The sequence below is a fragment of the Lycorma delicatula genome, chromosome 2, assembly GCF_047948215.1.
Source record: "Lycorma delicatula isolate Av1 chromosome 2, ASM4794821v1, whole genome shotgun sequence".
Classification (NCBI taxonomy): Eukaryota; Metazoa; Arthropoda; class Insecta; order Hemiptera; family Fulgoridae; genus Lycorma; species Lycorma delicatula.
This window is the reverse complement of record NC_134456.1, coordinates 204819930-204842118: the sequence shown is the minus strand read 5'-3', so window position 1 is coordinate 204842118 and position 22189 is coordinate 204819930. Positions and strand designations below refer to the sequence as shown.

Here is a 22189-nt window from a genome sequence, read left to right as displayed (position 1 = left end):
GCATGACATAATATTCCTAACCACAAATATGTCATTTATATTTAAAATACACAATCACAAAAAATAAATAATTATAAAATGTTTGAAAAACCATTTATAACAAGGAAGATTCGGAACATTAGCTGTGAGTGAACTACTTTTCTCATAGTTTACACAGAATGAACTTCAGAAAAAAATAAATAAAAGTTAATGGAAAGCATTAAAATAAAATTCAAAACAACTTTCATAGGAATTAATTGAACATTTTACGAGATGTTCCCCTATTCAAGTAATGAACAACAACTTATAGAACAAAATAATTGATTTTATTTATCTGATGAGAAATAAAATTGAAACAGATACAGCATTTACAACACTTAATAAATACATTAAAAGATTATTCTAAAGATATATTACCTTGACAACTTTAGGATCTGTGAAGACTTCATTCAGCACATACAATTTGTGTCTCAGTTCAAGGGCATCCACTATGTAATCATGGTCTCTAGTTGATATCTGAACAAGGCATGTAAATCCTTGAAATGATCTGTATGAATGATGCTGAAACCAATCAGATAAATGCTAACTTTATAAATGAAAGATAAATGCTAACTTTATAAATGAAAGACAATAAATAAACTAAAAAGTCTGAGTATTTAAAAAAATCAGCTGAACACATCTCTCATTAAATATTAAGTAATCATAATGACTATACATTAACAATATTAAACATAAGGTAACATAAGCATTTAATTTTTTTTTATTAAAATCAATGGTATTTGATCAAAAAAAGTTTGTAAATTTATATATATATATATTTAAAAAACAGCCTTAATTTATCTATGTTTATATTACCCTTTCAGAGTAATTCCTAATGAATAAAATGTATTTTTATCAGAATTTAATCAGTCTTCAAAACATTTTTAGTATGCACTTTCTGGCATTGCCTGCAATGACTTGGCAATTTTTTTTTAAATGGTCTATATAAAAACAACCTTTTATTGTTTTTTTCTGTCACGTCTTTAATGATCAATAAACATAATTTCATTATTTTTCTGTCATTTTTAGAAAGGTAAAAACTACTGTCATTCTTATGGGACCATGTTTGGTAAATACGATTGTGTGGTATCATCATTATATTACTATTTTTGACAAAATATTCCTGGACAATGGATTTCTATGAATTTTCCTACCATAACCTGGCCACTTTTTTTTGATACATTCAATATAAAATCATTTGGAAATTTACATCTACAATAATATTCTATGTTCTTCATAGTACCTCATAATAAGATCAGATATTTGATAACTGCCTGGTTCATTTAAGAACTAACATTGATATAATAAAAGTTTTGTTTTAATATCATAACAAAACATCCACAATTCATCACCAGTTACAATACGTTGGAGTTAAGTCAATGGTGGCTTTATCTATTACTTCAACAATTTATTGATGCAATTTTTGGTCAAAATTAAATAATCTCAGAAAACAATTTTCTGCCATTTGATTTATGCCTAAAATTCAAAACACAGAAAATTATTCCACCATTAAGATTCCAATGTAATCAGTAGCTTCCATAATAGTGATCGAACAATTAATTATGATTTTTCTTTATTTTTATCCACTACATCATTAGTAATTAATGTGCTTGTTCTTCTATCTACCTTAATCTTCAACTGAAGCAGGAAATGTTTCTACAATTTAAAAACTTTGCTGAAAAATAAGGTTTGCCAAAAGCCTTTTCCAACACAGTGAAGAGCATTAATTTAATTTTTTTTTTTTTGTAAAATCTGATTTTTTACCAAAATCTAGTGTAAATTATTTGGTCCCACCATATAACGCATTACAAAAGTAACAGAAAACTCATTACACTGTGTATTACAAGTTTAAAAAAAATAAAACATATAAGGTTTGATAAAAAGATATGTGGGATTTTTTAATTTCCTAGGCTGTATAAGTCCAATTGTCACAGTTTTTTTTTTTTTTTGTGTTGGTACACTAGTCCTTAACATATGTTTACATTGTTAGCTAAATCGTATGCTTAGTTTATTGCTAAGTTTTATTACTAAGTTTATTTTAGTTCTATAACTAAGTTGGCTGCCGAAAAGGTTATGTGTTTTGGTATAGTTGGTCATTTTTAACTTCTAGAAAAAATAGAACACAGAATTTGCATTAAATTTGCTTAAGAATGGAATAAAGTGCAGCACCACATTGGAAATCCTGAAAGTTGCTTTCAATGATTCTTCTATGAATAAAACAAATGTTTCCAAGAGGGTCATGAAGATGACGAACATCCTGGGTGTCCAAGCTCATCAACAACCAATGACAATGTTGAAAAAGTGAAGAAAATGATTATGGAAAATCACCAAACCACCATCACATAGGTTGCTGATGATGTTAACATATCATTTGGCCCATGCCAAGCAAATTTTTAGGATGTTTTCGGCATAAAATATATGGCAGCCAAATTTGTTCCAAAACTTGAATTTTGACCAAAAGAAGTGCCGAATGAACATTGCTCAGGAGTTGCTGAATCAAGTGAATAATGATCCAGAACTGCTCCAACACGTTATAACTGGTGATGAAGCATGGGTGTACAGGTTTTGAAGTAGAAACTAAGGCCCAATCGTCCCAATGGAAACTTCCTGAAAGAAGCTCATCTTGTTTGATCAAATGTAAAGTTTCTGATCACTGTGTTCATGAGTTCTTGCCACCAGGTTGTATGGTCAATAAGGATTACTACTTGGAAGTTTTAGGTCATTTGCATAAAGTTTTTTTTTTGTTGGGCGAAAAACATTTTTATGTCATCATTGCTCAGAAAATAAAAATACGAAATATAAATACAAAGCATAAAATCTAATAGAACAAAAATTAAAACAAAATAAAAACTTAAAGGAGAAACTTAAACAAAATCAAAAAAAAAACTAAAATAATAAAAACAAAATAAAAACTTAGCTAAAATGACAAACACAAAAACATACAACTACCGTAAAAAAAGATTTAAAAACACCATTAAAAAATATCTAAAATATTAATACTCCAGAGAAAAACAAAAACACCTGGTCCAAAACTTCTTTACTATTGCCAGGATTGGACAAAAATTCCTGGGCAATTTAAATTTATGATGCAAGGCTCCATAACATATGCACTCCACAAGGATGTGGCACACAGTCACGCAGCAGTAATTTTGGTCCCATGAGTACCGGCGATGTAATGGACCATTCCAGCAGAGCACACACGGGTACTGGAGCTAGAGCTAGATACAACTGGGGTCGCCCAGGTGCCAAGAGGCCATCGTTCAAGACTCACCCATCGGCACAAGAGTTTCCATCTTGGGTTACGGTTGCGCTTCATAAGGTGTCACAACATCACCAAGTGTACGTGTAAGAAGATAGTGTAGAATGTTGTAGTGTAGGTGTGTAAGGGTATATGTTATAATTTGTGCAGCATTCTTGATGTAGTGTATGTGTAAAGTGTTCTGCAGCTCTGGGTGTAGTGGGAAAAAAAGCTCCAGAGGCTAGGACCGTGGGAATGCCAACCCCCAAAGTCTTGAAGAATAAGACTCCCGATCAGGATCATTTGCGTAAACCAATATTAAGAAAACATCTGGATTTGTGGCGAAACAATTCACGTTAATTACATCACAATAACATACCTCCTCACGCTTCACTGCTTGTTTGTGAGTTTTAGGCCAAAACAATACTATTATGATGCCTCTGGATGAATAACTGTGGCTAAAGTTCACCTTTTATTATTCAGAACTTATGCTGCTGGATCATTAATATCTTTAAATAAAGTCCTTATTAGTCTGATAAATATATATTTTATTTATATTTAATTTATAACACATTTAGATACATTTTTACTTATTTAAATATTTTATCATTAGTAAATTAACTCACACTGTTAAGTTAAAAATGGTGTACATATACAATATTAATATTTAAAGAGTATTATAATTTAGTTTAACATTTTACGTTACATCTTTTACTCACTGATTTAGACTAACAATACTATTAGAAAGAAAAAATATATAATACAAAACAGCTGTTGAACTCAACTAGCATAACAAATTTATATACTTTGCATAAATAAGAAGAAAAGAGTTACATAGTTTATTTAACAATAAGGAGGAAATGAAACTAAATAGCTTCAGCCTCATAATAGCAATCATAACAGCCATTATGATGCCGTATTTGCTAGACACAGCCTCCTGTTACCTTCCTATTCACCAAGCTCAAAAGAACCATGAAAGGAGGAAGTTTTTTAAATAATACTACAAAGATTTTTCAAAATTTTCAAAAACTTGCTTATTTTTTTAGTCATACTTTAATCAAATTATTATCAAACTGTATGAGTTTAATTAGTAAATTAATTTGGATTTCAAAAGATTTTGCAATTGTTTACATCTGCATCCTTAATTTCCACCTTTAATTTACCCCCATGTGGGGGATGTTTGCAAAAATAATGGTGGAATATTGTATTGTCATCCAACCTTAGTATCTGTGCAGAATCTCATCTATAGGCTATGTCAGGAAGTATGTTAAATTATTACACCCACACCCTTAATTTACCCCCCGTACACGGGGATTTTTGCAGACATAATAAACATAAAAAAACATAAAAAAAAAAAACACTGCGAGTTAAAGAAAAGCAAGTAAAAACTGCATTCCAGAGGTGCTTCAAAAATTGGAAAAGGCATTGGCACAAATATATTATATCTGAAAGAGAGTACTTTGAAGGTGGCAAACTCAATATTGATGAATAAATAAAGATTTTTTAGAAAAACTAAAATTCTGCGTATTTTTTTATCAAATCTCATAAACAATTAACAAGTATGAAACTACTTCTTGTATCCTTATATATTAAAAAATCTCTATATTCAGCTTTCACATTACAATAATTTTGTGATTAATATTAATAAAAATAATACATGACTATTCTTATATAAGCACTGCTAATTAGGATAAGGTCAGATCAATACACAAAGGAGTGAAGTAAAGAAATATTCTAAAAGATGAAGCATATTCTATTCTGATTACCAAAATTATGCATGGAAGCAATAATAATAAATGAATTGAACAAAATATTTAAGAATAAAAATCCAAGAAAGGAAAATAAACATATTGTGATTGCATATGGTATTGCTCCTTTACCGATATTAAAAAGCAGTTAAAAGATATTCTAAACTAGTAAGAACGCTTAATATTAAAAGAAGAACTCTATTTGAAATAAGAGTAAAATAAAATTAAGCAAAAAAATAAATGTCAAACAAAATTAACTAAAATTCATAAAATAAAATGGTGATAAATTAAAATTGACAACAGTTAACATACTAAGTAGAAGATTAAAAAATAATTTTAACACATAGTTATAGAGAAAGGACAAGGTAACAAAAACGAAGAGATCTTTCATACTAAAGATGTCAGAATTTAGCAAAAATGGATTAAGAATTAGAAGAAACTTGTAATAAAAAAAAAATATATGCAAAATATAATACTTAGGTATCAACACATGAATATGTGCAAGTAAAAATTCATAAGACTTAAAAACTTTTCAAGTGTAGTGTTACACTGAACATTAAGAGAGCTGATACTCAGAATGAAGAGAGCTTAGAGTTTTAAAAAAATTTTGAATTTTTAGGTTTTTTATTTTTAAAAAACTTATTCTTCTCACTTTAAGAAAATAAATATACAATTTAATTATTAATAATTAAAACGTTTTTAAAAGTTTTCATTAGGTATTTTCAGTCAAAAAACTAGATATTTATAAAACTTATATGTAAAACTTCATCAGAAGTGAAGGAGAAAAGTGTTCCTACGATACAATTTGCATTTAAAATGCATGAAAGCAGCTTTCATGTACAGATTCCCTTACAAATAGTAAGAAAAGATGGAAGTTTCCATAAGAACTGGTAAAAAAGAAAACTATCTTTGTGTGTCACATAATCAGGCAAATTTTGGAATTAGTATTATAAAGAATACAGGATACAGGATGTAAAGACTATTTAAGAAGAGAAAGATTAGAGCAATGAAACATACAATTGAGGATATCAGATGCAGAAAATATTCTGAGATTATAAGAGAAGTAAGGACAGAAAAGAATTAAGAATTACATGGAATGAGTCAAATGACACTATCTCACTTGCAGTTAAATTAAAAATAAATAAACATTTTTTTACAAATACCAAAAAAGAAAAGATTTTATGAGGATTGACTTTGACAGACAAAAAATATTGCAGAAACACTTTTGAACATACTGATGATGTTGAAATTAAAGTGCTACAAATTTCTTTTATATACTAATTCTTTCTGTCTTCATTATTTATATTAAAAAAAGGCTTTGTTACATGAACATTCTTTTGTATTTACATTTACTTCAAGATTTTATTATAAGTACACATATGAAACTGTGAACATCATACATGATTTTAAATGTGAATTTCTCAAATCCACTGTAAACTGGTTCAACCCTGGCATAGTAAAATAATTACCTCTAAATCCACAGCAATTTCTTTATGTTTTTTAAGATGATCCATCATTTCATTTAATGTCTCTTCATCTTTCACGTATATTAATGGTACTTCAGCAAGTGGTTTTGGCTTTTGAGGATCACAAGCTTTTAATTGTTCTTCTGGAGGTTTAAATAAATCTAACTCATATTCATAGGGATGACTGAAACTTAACATAAAACAATACTGTTAACATATTTTCATGCATCAATATAATTAAATAAAATTAATTAATTTTTAAGGCAATCTTTTTCAAGTTGTGATCAAAGGGACCCAAAAACCTACGAATAAATATTGCCTCAAGGAAAATATATAGTTTGAAGTATTTTACATCAATCACTGAAGAAAGAAAGGCAGATGAAATATACACAAGGATAGATCATATCAGAAATGAGGAGATAAAAAAAGGATGTAAGAGAGTGTTTGGTAGAGAAAGAATAGACAAATTTCAATGATTTGAAATTTCAAACAAGTAAAATATGTGAAGAAAAGTGAATGGTTGAAAAGGATGTTGCCATGTAAAAAGAAAGAAAGGAAGGAGAAGAAGCAAACCCAAATAAACAATGGATTGCTTGAGTGAAAGATGTAGGAAGAATCAGTGAAATAGAAAAGATTTAACCATGAACTGTGGAAAGAAATATGCAAGTAGAATTTGTCAATTCACTGCCTAACAACAGAACACAGGAAAATATAAAATGATTCAAATCCCAGTCAAACTTTGTACTTTGCACGTACTATAAATTTCTGACCCATTATATATATATATATATATATATAATCTCTCTCTCTGTGTGTATGCGCACATAATATATATATATATATATATATATATATATATATATATATATATATATTATATACATATATTTTTAAATTTCATTCACAAAAATTACCTCTCAAAGCACAGTTGGTGTATCTAGAGTGTTTCATTTAAATACCCCAGGCGATTTTCTCATGAACTACTACGCCCAACATAAAAAAATAACCTAAAAAAAGTTACTCAGATTGAAGGGGGACACCTCATGGTAACCTTCTATTTGACCTTTATCTTATTTCAAGGTTAACATGATTTTTTAATGGAATTACCTACTTTTGACCCCACCAATGAAAAGAGCTGAAAATTTTACAATGAAATATGTGGTGACACATATGACCTTGGACTTTTTTTTAAGGTCATATGGCTAACCTTCAGAGAGAGTGTTATATGACAGTGTAAAGTCATCTTTACGCTCGTTTGCATAGTTCGTGAGATAAATGACCTGGTATATAAATATTCTAGGAATATTGTATGATCTTCAAAAATGTATATCTCCATACAACACTACCTCCAATAGTTGGTCATGACCTTCAAAAAAGGTTCCAAGGTTATATGTGTGACCACATATTTCAGTCAAATTTTGTGCTCTTTTCAGTGGTGGGGTCAAAAATAGGTAATTCCATTTGAAAAAATATGTTAACCATGAAACAACAGTCAAGGTCAAATCCAAGGTCGCCATACAATGTCCCCCTCCAAATTGAGTAACTAACTTTTGTTTATATAATTTTTTGTATTATGTGCAACTGTATGTATCTTCTTTTGTTTAATTTTTTTACCGCTGTAAACTTCATGTTACATATGAGCTCTATAACAAGTCTCTCTCATACCAGCATTTTAATCCAACATGGAACTCTTCAAACTTATGAGTCACTCGTAAAAAGTAAATGGTAAAGATTTTTAATCCTCTTATTTCTGAGAAATTAAAAAATAACTTTAATATTTTTTATATAATTATATTTAAAAGTAACATACGTATATACATCACAGTTTTGCCTGTGCAGTATGGCTACTAACTATCCCATTGTGGTCAGGGTGAGTGAAGTCCTGTCTATCCAGGCAACTCTGCATCCTGGACCCCATCATTACTCATGCTAGCGAGAATAATAATGATAAAGAAAAATTAAAGCATGATTAATTTATAAAAAATAACATTCTTCAGAGCAACAGTTTGGTCAATGCAGAACCTACTCTAATTGGTTTTTAGATTTCCTGTAGTGGCTTCACTCACACAAAACATAATCAGAAATACAAACAAATTACAATAACAATGTTACTAAATTTTATAAAGATTGATTTAGTAGCAGAAGCATAGAAAAAATGTAAACAAGGATTTATGTTTTTTATTCCTTAAAATATTAAAATTAAAAAACCTGAAAATGGTTTTTAGTTATTTATCTAAAGAGTATTTTTGCAAGCTCAAATACAATGACTATCTTTTTTAGTATAGTCAAAAATTGGGAAAATTTGCAATCACTGTTCAAAACCTTTTTACATTTCTTCACCCCTTTCAATGTTGAATTTTAAAAAATGTAGAAAGTGGTTTTTAGATATTCACATGAACATTACACACACCAAAAATTAAATTATCTTTATAAGTTACAGATAAATTAAAAAAATAACCAGGTTTCATAAAAAAAAATTATAAAATTCCATGTTTTTTTTCTTCAGTCATTTGACTGGTTTGATGCAGCTCTCCAAGATTCCCTATCTAGTGCTAGTCGTTTCATTTCAGTATACCCCCTACATCCTACAACGTGGCCTGCCTACATAATTTTTTCCTTCTACCTGTCCTTCCAATATTAAAGCGACTATTCCAAGATGCCTTAGTATGTGGCCTATAAGTCTGTCTCTTCTTTTAACTATATTTTTCCAAATGCTTCTTTCTTCATCTATTTGCCGCAATACCTCTTCATGTCACTTTATCCACCCATCTGATTTTTAACATTTTCCTATAGCACCACATTTCAAAAGCTTCAAATCATTTCTTCTCAGATACTCCGATTGTCCAAGCTTCACTTCCACATAAAGCGACACTCCAAACATATACTTTCAAAAATTTTTTCCTGACATTTAAATTAATTTTTGATGTTAACAAATTATATTTCTTACTGAAGGCTCGTTTCGCTTGTGTTATTCGGCATTTTATATAGCTCCTGCTTCGTCCATCTTTAGTAATTTTACTTCCCAAATAACAAAATTCTTCTACCTCCATAATCTTTTCTCCTCCTATTTTCACATTCAGCGGTCCATCTTTGTTATTTCTAATACATGTCATTACTTTTGTTTTATATTTGTTTATTTTCATGCGATAGTTCTTGCGTAGGACTTCATCTATGCAATTCATTGTTTCTTCTAAATCCTTTTTACTCTCGGCTAGAATTACTATATCATCAGCAAATCGTAGCATCTTTATCTTTTTACCATGTACTGTTACTCCGAATCTAAATTGTTCTTTAACATCATTAACTGCTAGTTCCATGTAAAGATTAAAAAGTAACAGGGTTAGGGAACATCCTTGTCGGACTTCCTTTCTTATTACGGCTTCTTTCTTATGTTCTTTGATTGTTACTGTTGCTGTTTGGTTCCTGTACATGTTAGCAATTGTTCTTCTATCTCTGTATTTGAACCCTAATTTTTTTTAAATGCTGAACATTTTATTCCAGTCTACGTTATCGAATGCCTTTTCTAGGTCTCTAAACGCCAAGTATGTTAGTTTGTTTTTCTTTAATCTTTCTTCTACTATTAATCTGAGGCCTAAAATTGCTTCCCTTGTCCCTATACTTTTCCTGAAACCAAATTGGTCTTCTCTTAACACTTCTTCCAGTCTTCTCTCAATTCTTCGGTATAGAATTCTAGTTAAGATTTTTGATGCACGACTATTTAAACTAATTGTTCTGTATTCTTCACATTTATCTGCCCCTGCTTTCTTTGGTATCATGACTATAACACTTTTTTTTAAGTCTGACGGAACTTCCCCTTTTTCATAAATATTACACACCAGCTTGTATAATCTATCAATCGCTTCCTCACCTGCACTGTGCTGTAATTCTACAGGTATTCCGTCTATTCCAGGAGCCTTTCTGCCATTTAAATCTTTTAATGCTCTCTTAAATTCAGATCTCAGTATTGTTTCTCCCATTTCATCCTCCTCAACTTCCTCTTCTTCCTCTATAACACCATTTTCTCATTCATTTCCTCCGTATAACTCTTCAATATATTCCACCCATCTATCGACTTTACCTTTCGTATTATATATAGGTGTACCATCTTTGTTTAACACATTATTACATTTTAATTTATGTACCCCAAAATTTTCCTTAACTTTCCTGTATGCTCCGTCTATTTTACCAATGTTCATTTCTCTTTCCACTTCTGAACACTTTTCTTTAATCCACTCTTCTTTCGCCAGTTTACACTTCCTGTTTATAGCATTTCTTAATTGCCGATAGTTCCTTTTACTTTCTTCATCACTAGCATTCTTATATTTTCTACGTTCATCCATCAGCTGCAATATATCGTCTGAAACCCAAGGTTTTCTACCAGTTCTCTTTGTTCCGCCTAAGTTAGCTTCTGCTGATTTAATAATTTCCTTTTTAACATTCTCCCATTCTTCTTCTACATTTTCTACCTTATCTTTTTTACTCAGACCTCTTGCGATGTCCTCCTCAAAAATCTTCTTTACTTCCTCTTCCTCAAGCTTCTCTAAATTCCACCGATTCATCTGACACCTTTTCTTCAGGTTTTTAAATCCCAATTTACATTTCATTATCACCAAATTATGGTTGCTATCAATGTCTACTCCAGGCTAAGTTTTGCAGTCAATGAGTTGATTCCTAAATCTTTGCTTAACCATGATATAATCTATCTGATACCTTGCAGTATCGCCTGGCTTTTTCCAAGTGTATACCTTGCAGTATCGCCTGGCTTTTTCCAAGTGTATATTCTTCTATTATGATTTTTAAATTGGGTGTTGGCAATTACTAAATTATACTTTGTGCAAAACTCTATAAGTCTGTCCCCTCTTTCATTCCTTTTGTCCAGCCCGTATTCACCCACTACATTTCCTTCCTTGCCTTTTCCAATGCTTGCATTCCAATCTCCAACTTCTACTGAATTTTCATCTCCTTTTACGTGTGAAATTGCTTCATCAATCTCTTCATACGCACACTCTACCTCATCATCATCATCATGGGCGCTTGTAGGCATATAGACGTTAACAATCGTTGTCGGTTTAGGTTTTGATTTTATCCTTATTACAATGATTCTATCGCTATGCATTTTGAAATACTCTACTCTCTTTCCTATCTTCTTCATTACGAATCCTACTCCTGCCTGCCCATTATTTGAAGCTGAGTTTATTATTCTAAAATCACCTGACCAAAAATCGCCTTCCTCTTCCCACCGAACCTCACTAATTCCTACTACATCCACATTTATCCTATCCATTTCTCTTTTTAAATTTTCCAGCCTCCCAACCTTTTTTAAACTTCTAACATTCCACGCCCCGACTCGTAGAATGTAATTTTTTAATTTTCTGGTGACTCCCTCCTTAGTAGTCCCCACCCAGAGATCCGAACGGGGGACTAGTTTACTTCCGGAATATTTTACCAAGGAAGGCGCCTCCATCATTGCTATATGAAAATGCAGAGAGCCACATTTTCTTGGAAAAAAAGCAGCTGTAGTTTTCCATTGCTTTCAGCTGCGCAGTACTCAGAGGACTGAGTGATGTTGATATGGCCGTTTAAATCATTCTGACTCACGCCCCTAACAACTACTGAAAGAGCTGCTGCCCTCTTTCAGGAATCATTCCTTAGTCTGGCTCTCAACAGATACCTCTCCGATATGGTTGCACCTTCGGGTCCAGCTACTCTGTATCACTGAGTACTCAAGTCCCCTCATCAACGGCAAGGTCTCATGATTCATAGAGGAGGTTAAAATTAACATAGAGGAGATTTAAATGGTTAAAATTCCATTTAAATTCAGAAATTTAAAAAAATCTTTCTTAGTGTGCACTTAAACCATAAGAAGAATGTGTAAACAAATTTTCATCAACTTATCTTCAGTTGTTTTTGGTGGGCATTGATTATCAATCAGTCACATGTTTTATATATACAGAAATACATATAAAAATTTGAGCATGAGTTAGTTAAACTATTTTAAGATTGTTTGATAGACAAGATGATATAGTATATTACTATATTAAAAAGTACTACTAAATATCTGCTTTTTGACATAATGTTTATTGACATTCAGCCCAAAAGAAAATTTCATCTCATTGAAAAAATCCAGGCTCTTACAAGGAATCAAATCCAGATCTTTAACTTGAAGATAAGCTGCAAATCTAAAACTTTGAGGTCATTACTAATAAAAGTTATATGCAACGTAAAAAAAAATAATAATAAACACATTTATTTATATTAATCATATTTATAAAGTTCTGTTTCTTCTATGATGAATTTGTTTAAAACCTTTGCTTCAGATTAATTTCTATGCAACTTAAAAAGTAATATTTAAATAACACTTCTCGACAAAAAATTTCTTTAATTTTAGAAATTTAGCAATAACCTTTATCTACAATCCTTCCTACAACAATAACCAATGGTAACCTCTTGCATTAGTAAGAAAAAACTAATTTCGAGTTTTGCTAACTTTTTAATGAGGCAAAAATTTGCAAAAAAAAAACATCTTCATTAAGAAGCTTTTGGCTAATGCAATGATGAAAGGGAAACTATACAATCAGGATGTACCTAAGAAAGGCAGTGGAAGAACTACAACAGAATAACCATAGATTTAAAATTTAAGAAAAAATGACTGTCTAACCACTAAAATACCAATCAAATCTTTTTTCTCATATTAATTTCACACATAAACGACCCATCTGAATTTTACAAAACTATCTGAATAAGATTACTCTAGCTTTAATTTTACCCTCTGCTAAATTTTATCAAAAAATTTGATGAGATATCCTTCCTTTCTTATGAATCATAACCAAGGTAAATCCAAGTAAATGAATAGTACAAAAATAAATAGGTGTTTCAGGATAAATAAGACAAGGTGTGTCTTCAACATTAATTTCTGGTCACAAATTATTATAAAATATCTAAATTTCATTGTCACTCATTGAATTTATGTTTGAAGCTGCATGGACTTTTAACCTCCAAGCTAACAAAATGTTAATCAAAAACTGATCTCCATTAATAGAATAAATGCTTTATTTTATTTTCATCAACTAAGTTCAAGTTCCAGCCATAATTACTTATAAAAATTGAATTTTAATGGAACAAATGGCTGGCTTAAAGCAGACATGAGAAATTTTATGAGTAACACATCAAAGTTTTTAATAAACCAAACTAGGTCTTCACCTATTAATCCACCAGGTTGGTCTAGTGGTGAATTCATCATTGTAAAATCAGCAGATTTTGGAATCAAGAGTTCTAAGGTTCAAATCCTAGTAAAAGCAGTTACTTTTATAAGGAATTTGAATACTAGATTGTGGATACTGGTGTACTTTGGTGGTTGGGTTTCAATCAACCAGCACTCTCAGTAATGGTCGACCTGAGAATACCTTACGATGGTTCCAGATGCTAAATAGAAAAAGAAAGGTCTTCACCTGTTAACTATGTTGATGAAAAGATAACCACTTACCTACCGCATGACCCATTGTTAAAAATATATAAGTTTTATTTCATTCTAAAATCAAATCATTTAAAAAAATTTTTTTTTTCAAGAAAAAATATTTATTTTTTAACTATTAACCCTAGCAACAATGCAGTCAGTACAACAAAAGAATTAATAAAATGCTTACCTTTCACCTTTATCATCATATTTTTCAATCAATACAGAAAGAGGTTTCAATGAATTTGGTTTCTCTTTAATTCTTGGTTCAAACGGTATATTTCTATTATCAATTTTATCTTTGAATTTTATTTGTGGTCTAACGTTTAATCTTGTGGTAATTAAACTTTGTACAACATTATTTTGAAATTTAGACTTCTGTGATGCCTGCAAACAACAAGAAAGTATAAAACCAATAATAATATATAAAAATAATACCAAACATCCAAACACAAATATTTTTTCCACAATTTATAATATAAATGAATAGTGTAAAAAACTTAATATTTAGCAGTTGTACAATTAACCATAAGTAACAAGTAATTGGAATATTTTCAAACGTTAACATGACTATTTTTATTTATGTTCATCTTATATTTATTGTTTTCTAATTTAAAATTTCAGATTTAGAAATTTTGTAGAAAATGAATTAACTCACTCTAACCTACATAAATGGTTGCAAGTTTGTTAGTTCATGTAAATAAATGTCCTTTCTAGCTCCTTATGCAAGACTATAAGTATAAACATCGTCTGTTCAAAAAACCTAACCATAGACCGGAAAAAAACTAGCCTACTTTTTATCTTCTTCATAATAGTACTGTGAGGTTCCATACATTTCAGCCAATGGTTTATTTTTACCAACAGGATTCTTTTGATATGGCTATCAATTTTACAGTCATATTTTTTATGTAACATTGGTTCTAAAATTTTCTCACCTTTCAGCTTATCTTCAGCTTGGAAATTACCACACTTTACAATGAGACATATCTGGTGAGTAAGGAATCTTGCAAATGTGGAGAATTCCACTTTGGTAAGAAATCCTGGATTGGATAGAAAGAATGAGTGGAAGGATACTGTAATTATCCCACAGACATCCTGAGCCCATAGAAGAAAACCAAATATCATGATAATCCTGGTGTCCTCACCACCATCTCATCCAAACTATCCTGCCAATACCAAAATCTTTCTCTTCTATTTCCCACATACACTCTGCAGTCAATTTACTCGAATTCTTTGCAGTGCAATAGAACTGACATTCCAAAAAATTGACTCATGTAAAATAGTCTTATAGCCCCACTGTCACAGTAAGTAACAGGAGACACTGAGACCTCAACAGAATATTATATACCTCATTCTGTTTGCCAAACAGGTGCTGCGTAAAGCATAATTACCTCACATATACCTTTATAAAAATTTTCATTGTTTTAAAATTTAGAACCCAATCCGGATGAATCATCCTACAAATGCTTCACACGCCTTCTTAGCGGCACTCTGAAAGTGCTCCTTGAATCAGAAATTCTCATCAAGGAGTACACCTAATTAGCCTTCGGAACCACCATAAGATATTACTTTAAAGGATGAATGAGGGTGATATATATGAATGTAAATGAAGTGTAGTCTGTTCAAAAATCACCCTTTTTCCTTTTTTTATAGGAGAGTTCATATTTTAGAGCAGTAAAAAATGAACAAGAGAGAGCATTATTTTATTCACTTATGTAAAAAGAGCTGATGGTTTAATGATATGGTAATAATCACATACACAGAGTAATTCAGCAGGAAAGAGAAATAATTTGGAAACCGATCTAGAGCTTCAAATAAGGAAAAATGAAAATGTTCATACAAACATATATCTGAAAGCACCTCTTTATCGAATTACAGCTAGCAAAAAATTTTATCCAGATTTCAGTTTCCCCAGTGAAATGTGGTCATACTGATATTTTTTGACCTGAAAAGACAATAAAGCAGGTCCCAGAACTGTATCTTATATAATTTTCGTGATATCAAACATAAAACAGAAACATTTGGAAACAAAAAAATGCTTTTTTTGTTTGAAGTACAATAATTTCATTAAATTACTAATAAATCCATAAATCTTAACATTAAAATTTAAAAGATTTAATTCTGAGAAACTTAAAAAGTCGATGAAAAATCTAATTTTATTTTTAAAAACAAAACAGAACAAAATTTAATGGAAAACTGTCACAGATTTGTAAAACAGTAATTAAATAAAATTAATACAGTATAAATCAGTGGCTTTTTTTAAAAGTAAATTAAAAGTACTTCAATTTTTCAAAGGTCTAAATTTATTGTACTAAAAACAGCTAAAAATAAAAAATACAATAAATGTTTGAACATTCACTGATATCAATGCACTTTTCAACTCGTTCTCTTACATTTCCTGTTGCCGACCTAATGATATCTTCGCGTTCCTTGATGAAGGCAGTGATATTGAAAATGTGAGCAATCAGTTTATCATGTTCATCTATGTTTTGCTTGTATACCTCACATTTCATTCATCCCCATAAATGGTAATTTAAGGGAGTAGGTTTAGAGATCTAGAAGGCCAATTTAACTACCCTCTATATCCAACTCATTTACCAGTAAATTTTTCATCTAAGAATTCTTACCTCATTTGTACAATGAGCTAGCGCTCCATCAAGTTGATAGATCATTTCAAATTATTTTGCCAAAGAGAAGTTTTCAAGCACTGTGGAAATTCAGTTTTGATAATAAAATTTACGTATTTATAAATCTAACAGTTATTGTACTTCAAACCTAAAAAATGTGTTTTTCATCACCAAATTTTTCAGGCCAAAACACATAAGAACCATCATGTTTATACCTTACATAACACCTTAAAAATTTCAGTATGACAACATTTTACCAGGGAAACTGAAATCTAGGTTTAAAATTTTTGGCTAGCCATTAACTTGATAACAAAGTGTTTTTGAACATGTTTGTATGAATTTTTTCCTTATTTGAAACTCTAGAGTAAGTTCCCAAATTATTTCCCTTTCCTCCTGAATTACTCTTAAAAAAAATAAAAAAGGATTTAAGAATTATATTTTTATAAAATATAAATTGTTATTTGGGAAGTAGAATTACTAAAGATGGACGAAGCAAGAGTGATATAAAATGCCAAATAGCACAGGCGAAACGAGCCTTCAGTAAGAAATATAATTTTTTTACATCAAAAATTAATTTAAATGTCAGGAAAAGATTTTTGAAAGTATATGTTTGGAGTGTCGCTTTATATGGAAGTGAAACTTGGACGATCGGAGTATCTGAGAAGAAAAGATTAGAAGCTTTTGAAATGTGGTGCTATAGGAAAATGTTAAAAATCAGATGGGTGGATAAAGTGACAAATGAAGAGGTGTTGCAGCAAATAGATGAAGAAAGAAGCATTTGGAAAAATATAGCTAAACGAAGAGACAGAGTTACAGGGCACATATTAAGGCATCCTGGAATAGTCGCTTTAATATTGAAAAGAGAGATAAAAGGAAAAATTTGTGTAGGCAGGCCACATTTGGAATATGTAAAACAAATTGTTAGGGATGTAGGATGTAGGGGGTATACCGAAATGAAACGACTAGCACTAGATAGAGAATCTTGGAGAGCTGCATCAAACCAGTCAAATGAGCGAAGACAAATAAAAAAATACATATATAAAAATATATATTATATACTTTTATTATTTATCCAACTATTTTAGAGTAAATGAATGCAACAAACTTATTTGTCAAGTTATACATACTATGCATACCACAGAAATAATTTGCATATTTAACTCAAAACTGGCAACTATAATTTAGCTACCACTTCAGAAAAATGTCCATTAGTATACTAATAACAAATGTCTTCATCAGTTGTTAATGATGCCATATATTAAACAACACATTATCATATCAAAATTTACCTCTATTTTATAAAACAACTGCAATTTCAAGCCCTAATGAAGACTGTTTTTGTGATTCTAATAAATGTGTGATGTGCATGTGTGCATGCCCATGTGTGTAAAACTAAACATAAATATATGCAGTCATTGTACCTATAAAATTGTACCATTGTATACCTTGTACAAACATACATACAAAGTACCATTGTAAAATGTATCATTTTATAAAATACATAATGAAATTTTCAATTTTATATAAAATATATGAATCACTCTACCACTGATCCCTGTTTTTCACAGTGAGAGCACCCCAAAAAAATTAAAAAATATAACTCACATTATCTCCATTTTTACTAATCAACAAAGCATTATCACGCCTTATAGCTCTTATTTTGCCGACAACTGGTTCTGGATTCTTCTTAAGTCCTTGCAACTCATCTAAATTAGAATCCTAAAACAAAACAGTGTACAAAATAAAATTAAAACTTAAAAATGGCAACCAGATACTATAATAAATATGAAGCATACCTGCAGATTTTAATTGTTTTGAAGTTAATTTATAAAATTATGTTAAAAAGAGAGAGAACAATCAACAGAGCAAAATAAATTATTCATTATTATTTAAAACTGATACTGTCAGATAGCAGTTAAGTGTTCAGAATATATGCAATTCTGAATCTCTGTGAAGTGAAAAAAAAAAACAGAAATCTATAAAATTTATCTACAAGTATTTTATAAATGACCTAGGGATTAACCAGGTTACTCTAGTGGCTAATTAATAAAGTATTCACAATAAAAGAACCTTTCCACACATTGAAAGATGTTTAGGCAAGATATACTGGAATTAGAAAATGAGTATTTTTTTGTGCAACAGAAAAATGAAAAAAAAGCAAAGTGAGCCTGCTATAATAATAGCTGTAATAATGAATCAATATCTAATTCCATGAAACTGAATGAAACAAGATGATCCTAATGAAAACAGAAATATAAATTGTTAAAAGTAACATCATCAATTTTAATAATCTTCTTGCCCTGAAGTAGATAATCCCCACATCCGGAACACAACATCTATGTTCCACGTCCAGGGCGGCAACAGCTGTACTTTCGTACATTACATATAGCTGGCTTACGGGGTTCCGAGTAAATTCCTCGGTTATGCTTTGTTAAGTTTGACCTGGTTCCAACTTCAGGTCACTAAACGGACTGGATTTTTGGCTACCTGCAGGAAATGGAATAACAAACGATTTTGGAGATGGATTCATACCACTCTTAGAGCTGGCGGTGTGGCGGCCAGGGTCAATGTTATTGCAGGTGTAACGGAGACCATTCCGTTGTCCACATGCCCCCTGCGATGGCAAACATATAGCAATGGTGCCCATGTATGTCGGTGCATGGGAGCTCTGAAAGCTTCGATGAGTAGGAGCCTGGAGTCAGTGCAGAGACTGCGCATCCGCTCTCTGCCAGGACATATGCCGGTTCCACCGGAGTACCGGATCGGACCTCCAAGGTTAGTAGCCCTGGAGTGGGGGTGTACCCCGGCGGCTAGCCTTGCTACAGAAGGGATCCACTGTTCATGAATATTGAACAATCAAACGTGGCAGAGGGTGCACGTCAACACCTTCGTTTAGAAACCGCCGATTCGCTACAAGCAAAGAGGAAAAAAGTAAGGAGAGTGATAAGATTAGAAAAGATGCTGATAAAATCAGTAAAGATTTAAGAAAAGCTTTGTTTGGAAATAATGTTCCCAAACCAAGATTTTTGGTCATTACAAAAGAGAATGGTAACTTCCAAAAGGTAAGTCCAATCTTAATTGCTAGAGAGATTACAAATTGTGCTGGTGGTCCTGTCAAGGAAATCCGTAAGACGTTTAACGGATTACATGTCGAAACTATAAACGACATGCAAAGCCAGAAAGTCCAGACGTTGAAGAAGATCGGTGAATTTGCGGTTTCTGTCCAACCGCATAGCACACTGAACTCATCCAGAGGAGTTGTTGTTTGTCGATGTACCAATAGAGCCTCCAAAAGCGCAAAGATCGGCTTCGGTGAGAGCATCTATTTCAGCTGGACCCAGTATTGCAGTAGAGATAGAGTCCGGCTCATCCGCCGCGGAGACATCATCGCACATTAATTTAGATTCTTTAGCAAAGATGCTAACAGCATCGGCGAAAGTTTCATCAACTGACGTCAGCCGAAGAACGTCACTGGCATCCGAAATAGAGGAAGACGATGCCATGTCTGAGGCCTCAGATACGCTGTCATCAGAGGTTGAGGCCGTCAGAAGAATGGAGAAACGTAAAAAAGGATGGCCGAAAGGAAAGCCTAGAAAGTAATTTTATTGGATCAGAAGTTATAAGAAAAGTAAAATTTTGATCATTTTTTTTTTGACACATGAAAATGTGAAATGTTGAACCCTTTTTTTTATTTTTTTTTGAAGTGGGATGGGGCTAATGACCAAAGTAGTCGATGCCCCTAAAAACCTCAAAAAAAAAAATCTTCTTCATCTCACTGACTTTATAAAGTATTTCTTTTTATGATGCCAAAAGTTCACCAGGAAATAAGATGTCCTTATAGCTTTAGTATAAGCTACAGCTTAATAATACTTTTAGATTTACTACAGTTTGCTTCAGTAAAGGAATATCTAATTTAAAATTTCCTTCTAATATTACTTAATTAGCCTTTCCTATCAGTTTATAATAATACTGTGCCATGTTTGTGATTCAACCAGGATACTAGAGACTAACAAGCTAAAAATTTCTTACAAATACCATTTATTACCCTAAATTCATAAAAACAAAATAAATAATAAAAATAATAACAATGATAATACAAATATATACCATACAAAATAGTAAAATAAGAACAAGATTTGTTTAATGACAGTTAAACTATAAAGACCAGAATACAGGCAAATTTACTAAAAACTTTAAAATGACTGTAGAAACTAATATTGCATTAGTAAAAAGATAACAATAGAACTGTCTAAAGTTCATACAATAAATTTTCTACAAATATTATTACTTTTATTGTAAAGTTACAACACAATACAACCCAACACTTTATGAATGAGTAGAATACTCATTCCTTTCACTGAAAAACTTCCTGCATTTACCCACCATCCACGCTGGAATAGTCATGATATACTCTTCACTCATTACCCACATGCTTACTGATATGGCCGTCACTGCCACCGCATTGAAATCAGGCTTGTGAAACTACTCTGTTTCCGTGACTATATTGAACACAGCCTTCCAGAATTACTGAATTTTATCACAAACACGGCCTCGCCGAACTATTTACTCTTTGCTGATCCCTGGCAGTATTTATATTCCCTGGCCTGCAGAACCAGTACCCACTCCATCCCTTTAATTGTTGAAGCTTAATAATTTTCATTGTTTGCACTCTTACATTTTTTGATGCCATTGTTTGTATCACAAAGAACAGACTGTTAAACAGACCTTTACTCCGAGAAAAGAATCCCTTTCAGTTGCTTCTGGATGCTTCTTTTCATTATTATTTTCTCTTTCTTTCTTCTTAATTGGAAGAAATCTGTTACTCTGGTCCATTATACTGGCCCTGTTACAATATCTTGTATAAATAATACAAGTTAACATTTAAGAGCTTAACTAAATTGTTTCATGCATGAGAAATTCCTGTTGAAAAATTTCCATTCAACAGTTAGAATTTAGATTAAATACAGTACATTAATCACACAAACAGAATTCAATTACAATTCCTTTGACAGTTTAATCAATTTAAGGATTTTTACTTTATTCAAGGGGAATTTTTTCTGTTTCAGCACATTGCGATATACTGCAAGAACCTAGTTTTTACTTTACAGAATTAAACCGGACTACTAATGTAAAGACCAAATTGTTATAAGGAGACTAACAAAAGACTGCTGCCATAAATGTACCTTGTATTTTAAAATGAATATTAGGGTTTTAAAGTTATGAAATATTTATTTATTTATTTAACTTTTACTTAGATTAATAAGTCATAAATAAAATGAAACAGCAAATCAAACAGTTTTTTCCTATGAGGGTTTAATGTGAACATGACAACCCCACAGCGGGAAGACACCCACCTTGTGACGTTACCGGTCGCCCTCTGTTCTAAGACCTGAGGGGCTTTACTGGAAGTTGTCTTTAGACCCTCTAACTGATTACATCTGACAGTCATCAGCCAAGCCTCAGTCGGGATGCCACTGATGTAAATGCCTCGGCAGACATTTGCATCAATACCCTGACAGTGCAGCCACCCCCACCAATAGGAGTCCCAAATCGAATCACAAACAACAATACCAATACAACCGTGGCATGATGCCAATGCGCCTACCTCCAACCAATCCAATACCTAAGCTGGAACCCTA

The 22189-nt window shown here is 31.5% G+C and overlaps 1 protein-coding gene across 1 annotated transcript in view; it reads right to left on the bottom strand.

Annotated features, from left to right (window-relative positions):
* Positions 1–22189, bottom strand: part of Rrp6 (exosome component Rrp6) — an 83041-nt gene that overhangs the window by 46482 nt on the left and 14370 nt on the right. The window contains exons 4-7 of the mRNA XM_075357058.1: positions 18156–18269; positions 14114–14310; positions 6474–6660; positions 397–540 (exon numbers count right to left, since the gene is read on the bottom strand). Of these exons, the coding sequence (XP_075213173.1) occupies positions 397–540; positions 6474–6660; positions 14114–14310; positions 18156–18269 (642 nt within the window). The remainder of the gene's footprint in view (positions 1–396; positions 541–6473; positions 6661–14113; positions 14311–18155; positions 18270–22189) is intronic.